The sequence below is a fragment of the Phyllobates terribilis genome, unplaced genomic scaffold (assembly GCF_046119375.1).
Source record: "Phyllobates terribilis strain yellow unplaced genomic scaffold, ASM4611937v1 Scaffold_1__5_contigs__length_1240528914, whole genome shotgun sequence".
NCBI lineage: Eukaryota > Metazoa > Chordata > Amphibia > Anura > Dendrobatidae > Phyllobates > Phyllobates terribilis.
Genome location: NW_027362761.1, coordinates 618,880,480 through 618,892,700, shown reverse-complemented (window position 1 = coordinate 618,892,700; position 12,221 = coordinate 618,880,480). Strand labels below are relative to the sequence as shown.

General features: G+C 53.8%; 1 protein-coding gene across 2 annotated transcripts in view; it reads left to right on the top strand.

Annotated features, from left to right (window-relative positions):
* The window catches only part of LOC141273002 (uncharacterized), a 114,252-nt gene that overhangs the window by 80,235 nt on the left and 21,796 nt on the right, over positions 1-12,221 (top strand). For both annotated transcript variants that reach the window (XM_073684290.1, XM_073684284.1), the window contains exons 9-10: positions 10,173-10,262; positions 10,393-10,516. In XM_073684290.1, coding sequence (XP_073540391.1) covers positions 10,173-10,262; positions 10,393-10,516 — 214 coding nt within the window. The remainder of the gene's footprint in view (positions 1-10,172; positions 10,263-10,392; positions 10,517-12,221) is intronic.

The window sequence follows — 12,221 nt, the reverse complement described above, 5'->3', positions numbered from 1 at the left end:
CAGACCCTCACTATCCCCCCGCACTGAGGTGATTCTTGCAGACCCTCACTATCCCCCCATACTGAGGTGATTCTTGCAGACCCTCACTACCCCCCTGCACTGAGGTGATTCTTGCAGACCCTCACTATCCCCCCGCACTGAGGTGATTCTTGCAGACCCTCACTATCCCCCTGCACTGAGGTGATTCTTGCAGACCCTCACTATCCCCCGCACTGAGATGATTCTTACAGACCCTCACTATCCCCCCCCCCATACTGAGGTGATTCTTGCAGACCCTCACTATCCCCCCATACTGAGGTGATTCTTGCAGACCCTCACTATCCCCCCGCACTGAGGTGATTCTTGCAGACCCTCACTATCCTCCCGCACTGAGGTGATTCTTGCTGACCCTCACTATCCCCCTGCACTGAGGTGATTCTTGCAGACCCTCACTATCCCCCCCCCCATACTGAGGTGATTCTTGCAGACCCTCACTATCCCCATGCACTGAGGTTATTCTTGCTGACCCTCACTATCCCTCCGCACTGAGGTGATTCTTGCAGACCCTCACTATCCCCCCCCCCATACTGAGGTGATTCTTGCAGACCCTCACTATCCCCCGCACTGAGGTGATTCTTGCAGACCCTCACTATCCCCCGCACTGAGGTGATTCTTGCAGACCCTCACTATCCCCCGCACTGAGGTGATTCTTGCAGACCCTCACTATCCCCCCCCCCCATACTGAGGTGATTCTTGCAGACCCTCACTATCCCCATGCACTGAGGTGATTCTTGCAGACCCTCACTATCCCTCCGCACTGAGGTGATTCTTGCAGACCCTCACTATCCCCCCCCCCCATACTGAGGTGATTCTTGCAGACCCTCACTATCCCCTGCACTGAGGTGATTCTTGCAGACCCTCACTACCCCCCTGCACTGAGGTGATTCTTGCAGACCCTCACTATCCCCCCGCACTGAGGTGGTTCTTGCAGACCCTCACTATCCCCCTGCACTGAGGTGATTCTTGCAGACCCTCACTATCCCCCTGCACTGAGGTGATTCTTGCAGACCCTCACTATCCCCCTGCACTGAGGTTATTCTTGCAGACCCTCACTATCCCCCTGCACTGAGGTGATTCTTGCAGACCCTCACTATCCCCCTGCACTGAGGTGATTCTTGCTGACCCTCACTATCCCCCTGCACTGAGGTGATTCTTGCAGACCCTCACTATCCCCATGCACTGAGGTGATTCTTGCAGACCCTCACTATCCCCCTGCACTGAGGTGATTCTTGCAGACCCTCACTATCCCCCTGCACTGAGGTGATTCTTGCAGACCCTCACTATCCCCCGCACTGAGGTGATTCTTGCTGACCCTCACTATCCCCCCATACTGAGGTGATTCTTGCTGACCCTCACTATCCCCCGCACTGAGGTGATTCTTGCAGACCCTCACTATCCCCCCGCACTGAGGTGATTCTTGCAGACCCTCACTATCCCCCCGCACTGAGGTGGTTCTTGCAGACCCTCACTATCCCCCTGCACTGAGGTGATTCTTGCAGACCCTCACTATCCCCCTGCACTGAGGTGATTCTTGCAGACCCTCACTATCCCCCTGCACTGAGGTGATTCTTGCAGACTCTCACTATCCCCCTGCACTGAGGTGATTCTTGCAGACCCTCACTATCCCCCTCCACTGAGGTGATTCTTGCAGACCCTCACTATCCCCCTGCACTGAGGTGATTCTTGCAGACCCTCACTATCCCCCTGCACTGAGGTGATTCTTGCAGACCCTCACTATCCCCCGCACTGAGATGATTCTTGCAGACCCTCACTATCCCCCTGCACTGAGGTGATTCTTGCAGACCCTCACTATCCCCCTGCACTGAGGTGATTCTTGCAGACCCTCACTATCCCCCTGCACTGAGATGATTCTTGCAGACCCTCACTATCCCCCGCACTGAGGTGATTCTTGCAGACCCTCACTATCCCCCCGCACTGAGGTGATTCTTGCAGACCCTCACTATCCCCCTGCACTGAGGTGATTCTTGCAGACCCTCACTATCCCCCTGCACTGAGGTGATTCTTGCAGACCCTCACTATCCCCCTGCACTGAGGTGATTCTTGCAGACCCTCACTATCCCCCTGCACTGAGGTGATTCTTGCAGACCCTCACTATCCCCCGCACTGAGATGATTCTTGCAGACCCTCACTATCCCCCTGCACTGAGGTGATTCTTGCAAACCCTCACTATCCCTCCGCACTGAGGTGATTCTTGCAGACCCTCACTATCCCCCTGCACTGAGGTGATTCTTGCTGACCCTCACTATCCCCCTGCGCTGAGGTGATTCTTGCAGACCCTCACTATCCCCCGCACTGAGATGATTCTTGCAGACCCTCACTGTCCCTCCGCACTGAGGTGATTCTTGCAGACTCTCACTATCCCCCTGCACTGAGGTGATTCTTGCAGACCCTCACTATCCCCCTGCACTGAGGTGATTCTTGCAGACCCTCACTATCCCCCTGCACTGAGGTGATTCTTGCAGACCCTCACTATCCCCCTGCACTGAGATGATTCTTGCAGACCCTCACTATCCCTACGCACTGAGGTGATTCTTGCAGAATCTCACTATCCCCCTGCACTGAGGTGATTCTTGCAGACCCTCACTATCCCCCTGCACTGAGGTGATTCTTGCAGACCCTCACTATCCCCCTGCACTGAGGTGATTCTTGCAGACCCTCACTATCCCCCGCACTGAGGTGATTCTTGCAGACCCTCACTATCCCCCGCACTGAGGTGATTCTTGCTGACCCTCACTATCCCTCCGCACTGAGGTGATTCTTGCTGACCCTCACTATCCCCCCATACTGAGGTGATTCTTGCAGACCCTCACTATCCCCCCGCACTGAGGTGATTCTTGCAGACCCTCACTATCCCCCCCCCCCATACTGAGGTGATTCTTGCAGACCCTCACTATCCCCCTCCACTGAGGTGATTCTTGCAGACCCTCACTATCCCCCTGCACTGAGGTGATTCTTGCAGACCCTCACTATCCCCCTGCACTGAGGTGATTCTTGCAGACCCTCACTATCCCCCGCACTGAGATGATTCTTGCAGACCCTCACTATCCCCCTGCACTGAGGTGATTCTTGCAGACCCTCACTATCCCCCGCACTGAGATGATTCTTGCAGACTCTCACTATCCCCCTGCACTGAGGTGATTCTTGCAGACCCTCACTATCCCTCCGCACTGAGGTGATTCTTGCAGAATCTCACTATCCCCCTGCACTGAGGTGATTCTTGCAGACCCTCACTATCCCCCTGCACTGAGGTGATTCTTGCAGACCCTCACTATCCCCCTGCACTGAGGTGATTCTTGCAGACCCTCACTATCCCCCGCACTGAGGTGATTCTTGCAGACCCTCACTATCCCCCGCACTGAGGTGATTCTTGCTGACCCTCACTATCCCCCCATACTGAGGTGATTCTTGCAGACCCTCACTATCCCCCTGCACTGAGGTGATTCTTGCAGACCCTCACTATCCCCCCCCCCCATACTGAGGTGATTCTTGCAGACCCTCACTATCCCAATGCACTGAGGTGATTCTTGCAGACCCTCACTATCCCCCTGCACTGAGGTGATTCTTGCTGACCCTCACTATCCCCCTGCACTGAGGTGATTCTTGCTGACCCTCACTATCCCCCTGCACTGTGGTGATTCTTGCAGACCCTCACTATCCCCCCCCCCCATACTGAGGTGATTCTTGCTGACCCTCACTATCCCCCTGCACTGAGGTGATTCTTGCAGACCCTCACTATCCCCCGCACTGAGGTGATTCTTGCAGACCCTCACTATCCCCCGCACTGAGGTGATTCTTGCTGACCCTCACTATCCCCCTGCACTGAGGTGATTCTTGCAGACCCTCACTATCCCCCCGCACTGAGGTGATTCTTGCAGACCCTCACTATCCCCCCGCACTGAGGTGATTCTTGCAGACCCTCACTATCCCCCTGCACTGAGGTGATTCTTGCAGACCCTCACTATCCCCCCCCCCCATACTGAGGTGATTCTTGCAGACCCTCACTATCCCAATGCACTGAGGTGATTCTTGCAGACCCTCACTATCCCCCTGCACTGAGGTGATTCTTGCTGACCCTCACTATCCCCCTGCACTGTGGTGATTCTTGCAGACCCTCACTATCCCCCGCACTGAGGTGATTCTTGCAGACCCTCACTATCCCCCCCCCCATACTGAGGTGATTCTTGCAGACCCTCACTATCCCCCCCCCCCATACTGAGGTGATTCTTGCTGACCCTCACTATCCCCCTGCACTGAGGTGATTCTTGCAGACCCTCACTATCCCCCGCACTGAGGTGATTCTTGCAGACCCTCACTATCCCCCCCCCCATACTGAGGTGATTCTTGCAGACCCTCACTATCCCCCTGCACTGAGGTGATTCTTGCTGACCCTCACTATCCCCCTGCACTGAGGTGATTCTTGCAGACCCTCACTATCCCCCTGCACTGAGGTGATTCTTGCAGACCCTCACTATCCCCCGCACTGAGATGATTCTTGCAGACCCTCACTATCCCCCTGCACTGAGGTGATTCTTGCAGACCCTCACTGTCCCCCGCACTGAGATGATTCTTGCAGACCCTCACTATCCCTCCGCACTGAGGTGATTCTTGCAGACCCTCACTATCCCCCTGCACTGAGGTGATTCTTGCAGACCCTCACTATCCCCCTGCACTGAGATGATTCTTGCAGACCGTCACTATCCCCCTGCACTGAGGTGATTCTTGCAGACCCTCACTATCCCCCTGCACTGAGGTGATTCTTGCAGACCCTCACTATCCCCCTGCACTGAGGTGATTCTTGCAGACCCTCACTATCCCTCCGCACTGAGGTGATTCTTGCAGACTCTCACTATCCCCCTGCACTGAGGTGATTCTTGCAGACCCTCACTATCCCCCTGCACTGAGGTGATTCTTGCAGACCCTCACTATCCCCCTGCACTGAGGTGATTCTTGCAGACCCTCACTATCCCCCTGCACTGAGGTGATTCTTGCAGACCCTCACTATCCCCCTGCACTGAGGTGATTCTTGCAGACCCTCACTATCCCCCTGCACTGAGGTGATTCTTGCAGACCCTCACTATCCCCCGCACTGAGGTGATTCTTGCAGACCCTCACTATCCCTCCGCACTGAGGTGATTCTTGCTGACCCTCACTATCCCCCCGCACTGAGGTGATTCTTGCAGACCCTCACTATCCCCCCCCCCATACTGAGGTGATTCTTGCAGACCCTCACTATCCCCCTGCACTGAGGTGATCCTTGCAGACCCTCACTATCCCCCTGCACTGAGGTGATCCTTGCTGACCCTCACTATCCCCCTGCACTGAGGTGATTCTTGCTGACCCTCACTATCCCCCTGCACTGTGGTGATTCTTGCAGACCCTCACTATCCCCCCCCCCCATACTGAGGTGATTCTTGCAGACCCTCACTATCCCCCTGCACTGAGGTGATCCTTGCAGACCCTCACTATCCCCCTGCACTGTGGTGATTCTTGCAGACCCTCACTATCCTCCCACACTGAGGTGATCCTTGCTGACCCTCACTATCCCCCTGCACTGAGGTGATTCTTGCTGACCCTCACTATCCCCCTGCACTGTGGTGATTCTTGCAGACCCTCACTATCCCCCCCCCCATACTGAGGTGATTCTTGCAGACCCTCACTATCCCCCCCCCCATACTGTGGTGATTCTTGCAGACCCTCACTATCCCCCTGCACTGAGGTGATTCTTGCAGACCCTCACTATCCCCCTGCACTGAGGTGATTCTTGCTGACCCTCACTATCCCCCTGCACTGTGGTGATTCTTGCAGACCCTCACTATCCCCCCCCCATACTGAGGTGATTCTTGCAGACCCTCATTATCCCCCCCCCCCATACTGAGGTGATTCTTGCTGACCCTCACTATCCCCCTGCACTGTGGTGATTCTTGCAGACCCTCACTATCCCCCCCCCATACTGAGGTGATTCTTGCAGACCCTCATTATCCCCCCCCCCATACTGAGGTGATTCTTGCTGACCCTCACTATTCCTCCTCATTACCTCGTAGTACTGCAGGGACTCTTGCTTGGGACTGAGCTGAGCACAAGTCTCCCTGTGACTTGCTTGTAATAAGTCTCTGCACAGTATAAGCCCAGGCTGATCATCCATGGTGTTATGGAGCCATCTTGTGGTCACTCTTGGGTATTACATATCGCTCTTTCTGGCTGTTATGTCCCCAGCACAGCTTTAGTCCTGATTCGCAGCCATTCATCATGATGAGGCAGATGGCTCTATTTAGCCTCCTTTCCCGCAGTGTCCATCTTTATTAGTCAGACTCTAAGGTGCGCAGACGATGCGATGCTCCTCTCTCCTGATCGTCTGCCGCTCTCTGCCCTCATTAGGTTTTCCTCGTTGCTCTTTTTCCTCTGGAGCAGGTAGAAACTTTCTGAACCTTTTCATCCATTTTACATTTACAATATATAAATTATAAACGGATGAAACTCGAGTACTAAGTCCGTCTTCCCTGCCATCTGTGTCCATATGACCCCGAGCCTGATCCACAAAATGGATGATGGGGGGGCGGCTGAGTCTCAGGGACCGGAGACATGTTTAAATGCGATGTTTGTATAGAAAAATGAGACTATGGGACAGTGTGGTGCCGAGAAAGCCACGTGCAGCACTAGGACATGTCACTGCGATGTGTGAATGTAGCCTTACTGGGGAGGCTGGTCCCTATAGACGGGGAGGCGGTTCCCTATAGACGGGGAGGCGGTTCCCTATAGACGGGGAGGCGGTTCCCTATAGACGGGGAGGCGGTTCCCTATAGACGGGGAGGCGGTTCCCTATAGACGGGGAGGCGGGTCCCTATAGACGGGGAGGCGGGTCCCTATAGACGGGGAGTTGTGTCGCTATAGATGGAGAGGCGGGTCCCTATAGATGGGGAGGCGGGTCCCTATAGACGGGGAGGCGGGTCCCTATAGACGGGGAGGCGGGTCCCTATAGACGGAGAGGCGGGTCCCTATAGACGGGGAGGCAGGTCCCTATAGATGGGGAGGCGGGTCCCTATAGATGGGGAGGCGGGTCCCTATAGACGGGGAGGCGGGTCCCTATAGACGGGGAGGCGGGTCCCTATAGACAGGGAGGCTTATCCCTATAGACGGGGAGGTGGGTCCCTATAGACGGGGAGGCGGGTCCCTATAGACGGGGAGGCTTATCCCTATAGACGGGGAGGTGGGTCCCTATAGATGGGGAGGCGGGTCCCTATAGATGGTAGGCTTGTCCCTATAGACGGGGAGGCGGGTTCCTATAGACGGAGAGGCGGGTCCCTATAGACGGGGAGGCGGGTCCCTATAGATGGGTAGGCTTGTCCCTATAGACGGGGAGGCGGGTTCCTATAGACGGAGAGGCGGGTCCCTATAGATGGGGAGGCAGGTCCCTATAGATGGGTAGGCTTGTCCCTATAGACGGGGAGGCGGGTCCCTATAGACGGAGAGGCGGGTCCCTATAGACGGGGAGGCGGGTCCCTATAGACGGAGAGGCGGGTCCCTATAGACGGGGAGGCGGGTCCCTATAGACGGGGAGGCGGGTCCCTATAGACGGGGAGGCGGGTCCCTATAGACGGGGAGGCGGGTCCCTATAGACGGGGAGGCTTGTCCCTATAGACGGGGAGGTGGGTCCCTATAGATGGGGAGGCGGGTCCCTATAGATGGGGAGGCGGGTCCCTATAGACGGGGAGGCGGGTCCCTATAGACGGGGAGGCGGGTCCCTATAGACAGGGTGGTGTGTCCCTATAGATGGGGAGGCCTGTCCCTATAGATGGGTAGGCTTGTCCCTATAGACGGGGAGGCGGGTTCCTTTACACGCGGGGGGGTCCCTATAGACGGAGACGTGGGTCCCTATAGACGGGGAGGCGGGTCCCTATAAACGGGGAGGTGTGTCCCTATAGACGGAGAGGCGGGTCCCTATAGACGGGGAGGTGTGTCCCTATAGACTGAGAGGCGGGTCCCTATAGACGGAGAGGCGGGTCCCTATAGACGGGCAGGTGTGTCCCTATAGACGGAGAGGCGGGTCCCTATAGACGAAGAGGCGGGTCCCTATAGACGGAGAGGCGGGTCCCTATAGACGGGGAGGTGTGTCCCTATAGACGGAGAGGCGGGTCCCTATAGACGGGGAGGCGGGTTCCTTTACACGCGGGGAAGCGGGTACCTTTACACGGGGAGTCAGGTCCTTATAGATAGGGAGGCGGGTTCCTTTAGACGGGGAGGCGGATGATTCTGTGAGATTTTGAGATAAGGTGCTGTGGTCAGATGAGACAAAAATTGAGCTCTTTGGCTTTAACTCAACTCGCCGTGTTTGGAGGAAGAAGAAGAAGAACCCGCCTCCCCGTATAAGAGAACTCCCCTCCCCGTATGAGATAACTCCCCTCCCCGTATGAGATAACTCCCCTCCCCGTATGAGATAACTCCCCTCCCCGTATGAGATAACTCCCCTCCCCGTATGAGATGACTCCCCTCCCCGTATAAGATGACTCCCCTCCCCGTATGAGATAACTCCCCTCCCCGTATGAGATAACTCCCCTCCCCGTATGAGATAACTCCCCTCCCCGTACAAGATAACCCGCCTCCCCGTATAAGATAACTCCCCTCCCCGTACAAGATAACCCGCCTCCCCGTATAAGATAACTCCCCTCCCCGTATGAGATAACCCGCCTCCCCGTATGAGATAACCCGCCTCCCCGTACAAGATAACCCGCCTCCCCGTACAAGATAACCCGCCTCCCCGTATGAGATAACTCCCCTCCCCGTATGAGAGAACTCCCCTCCCCGTATGAGAAAACTCCCCTCCCCGTATGAGATAACCCGCCTCCCCGTACAAGATAACCCGCCTCCCCGTATAAGATGACTCCCCTCCCCGTATAAGATAACTCCCCTCCCCGTATGAGATGACTCCCCTCCCCGTATGAGATGACTCCCCTCCCCGTATGAGATGACTCCCCTCCCCGTATAAGATGACTCCCCTCCCCGTATAAGATGACTCCCCTCCCCGTATAAGATGACTCCCCTCCCCGTATAAGATGACTCCCCTCCCCGTATAAGATGACTCCCCTCCCCGTATAAGATGACTCCCCTCCCCGTATAAGATGACTCCCCTCCCCGTATAAGATGACTCCCCTCTCCGTAGGCGGGTTATCTTATACGGGGAGGGGAGTTATCTTATACGGGGAGGCGGGTTATCTTATACGGGGAGGGGAGTTATCTTATACGGGGAGGGGAGTTATCTTATACGGGGAGGCGGGTTATCTTATACGGGGAGGGGAGTTATCTTATACGGGGAGGCGGGTTATCTTATACGGGGAGGGGGGTTATCTTATACGGGGAGGCGGGTTATCCTATAAGGGGAGGCGGGTTATCCTATAAGGGGAGGCGGGTTATCCTATAAGGGGAGGCGGGTTATCCTATAAGGGGAGGCGGGTTATCTTATACGGGGAGGCGGGTTATCTCATACGGGGAGGCGGTTTCTCTGATACGAGGAGGCGGTTTCTCTGATACGAGGAGGCGGGTTATCTTATACGGGGAGGCGGGTTATCTTATACGGGGAGGGGAGTTATCTTATACGGGGAGGGGAGTTATCTTATACGGGGAGGCGGGTTATCTTATACGGGGAGGGGAGTTATCTTATACGGGGAGGGGAGTTATCTTATACGGGGAGGGGAGTTATCTTATACGGGGAGGGGAGTTATCTTATACGGGGAGGCGGGTTATCCTATACGGGGAGGCGGGTTATCCTATACGGGGAGGCGGGTTATCCTACACGGGGAGTCGGGTTATCTTATACGGGGAGGGGGGTTATCTTATACGAGGAGGCGGGTTATCCTATACGGGGAGGCTGGTTATCCTGTACGGGGAGGGGAGTTATCTTGTACGGGAAGGCGGGTTATCTTGTACGGGAAGGCGGGTTATCTTTAACGGGGAGGGGATTTATCTTATACGGGGAGGGGATTTATCTTATACGGGGAGGCGGGTCCTTTTACAGGCGGCTTCTGTGATACGCGGTGGCGGATTCGTTTCTATACAGGTTCGTGTTGTGATGCCTCTGGACTCTTACCGTCTTCTCTCATTTGCTGCTTTGGTTTCTGCAGGACTTTGGCTTGGATATCACGACGTTCCGGGACATGGTCCCTCCCGACTGCCCTTCTGCCTTCCTACAGCAGGCGTTCCACTGCTGCTGGGTATGTGTTGCGGTGTGATGATTGGTCCATTAATGACGGCAGCTCTGGGTGTGACTGGAGTATACATTGTAGTGTAACCTGTCCATCTCTCTTGAATGGTTTTAGTGAAGCCTTCTCTTTTTTTCTATAGCTGGCGCCAGAGTCCCGGCCGTCCTGCTGCGAGGTTAGTCAGCGACTAGAGGTCATCCTGGACAGCATGGACGCCCCAATTTCACCCCAGATCGAGGTTTTTGAGCTGAAAACACCAGGGAGAGGTGAGTCATAAGTGACCCTGGGATTTCCTTTCACCTATTATGATTTCTCATATTATATGGTTTCCTCTCCTCCGACCCCCTACAAGATTGTCTCTAAAAGCAGCTGTCACTTCCCATGCCATGAACTCCTCTGTCGTGTTTTCCCAAAAATAAGACCTATCCTGAAAATAAGCCCTTGCATGATTTTACAGGATTTTTGGTGTATGCTTGAAATATAAGCCCTACTCCAAAAATAAGCCCTAGTTACAGCCGGAGCTGGCGTTAGGGGGCGTCAAACTGGAAAATCACTCAGGGCATTAACTCTCTTAGGGGGCCCAGCGTTTCTAGTCCGAGGTTAAGCCTGATTGAGGACCTTTGGTGACATCACAGCTATGTGACCATGATGTCACCAAAGGTCTCTCAACTGCAGGAAACTGGAGCTGAACAGGAGACAGACTGGTATGTATGTGCAGTGTTTGTGTATAGATGTATGTGCAGTGTGTGTGTACAGATGTATGTGCAGTGTTTGTGTATAGATGTATGTGCAGTGTGTGTGTACAGATGTATGTGCAGTGTGTGTGTATAGATGTATGTGCAGTGTGTGTATAGATGTATGTGCAGTGTGTGTGTATAGATGTATGTGCAGTGTGTGTGTACAGATGTATGTGCAGTGTGTGTGTATGTATGTGCAGTGTGTGTGTATAGATGTATGTGCAGTGTGTGTGTACAGATGTATGTGCAGTGTTTGTGTATAGATGTATGTGCAGTGTGTGTGTACAGATGTATGTGCAGTGTGTGTGTATAGATGTATGTGCAGTGTGTGTGTACAGATGTATGTGCAGTGTGTGTGTATGTATGTGCAGTGTGTGTGTATAGATGTATGTGCAGTGTGTGTGTATAGATGTATGTGCAGTGTTTGTGTATAGATGTATGTGCACTGTGTGTGTACAGATGTATGTGCAGTGTGTGTGTATAGATGTATGTGCAGTGTGTGTGTACAGATGTATGTGCAGTGTGTGTATAGATGTATGTGCAGTGTGTGTATAGATGTATGTGCAGTGTGTGTATAGATGTATGTGCAGTGTGTGTGTATGTATGTGCAGTGTGTGTGTATGTATGTGCAGTGTGTGTATAGATGTATGTGCAGTGTGTGTGTACAGATGTATGTGCAGTGTGTGTGTATAGATGTATGTGCAGTGTGTGTGTGTACAGATGTATGTGCAGTGTGTGTGTATAGATGTATGTGCAGTGTGTGTGTACAGATGTATGTGCAGTGTGTGTGTATAGATGTATGTGCAGTGTGTGTGTATAGATGTATGTGCAGTGTGTGTATATATGTATGTGCAGTGTGTGTGTACATATGTATGTGCAGTGTGTGTGTATAGATGTATGTGCAGTGTGTGTGTACAGATGTATGTGCAGTGTGTGTGTACAGATGTATGTGCAGTGTGTGTATAGATGTATGTGCAGTGTGTGTATAGATGTATGTGCAGTGTGTGTGTATAGATGTATGTGCAGTGTGTGTGTACAGATGTATGTGCAGTGTGTGTGTATGTATGTGCAGTGTGTGTGTACAGATGTATGTGCAGTGTGTGTGTACAGATGTATGTGCAGTGTGTGTGTACAGATGTATGTGCAGTGTGTGTGTACAGATGTATGTGCAGTGTGTGTGTACAGATGTATGTGCAGTGTGTGTGTATAGATGTATGTGCAGTGTGTGTGTACA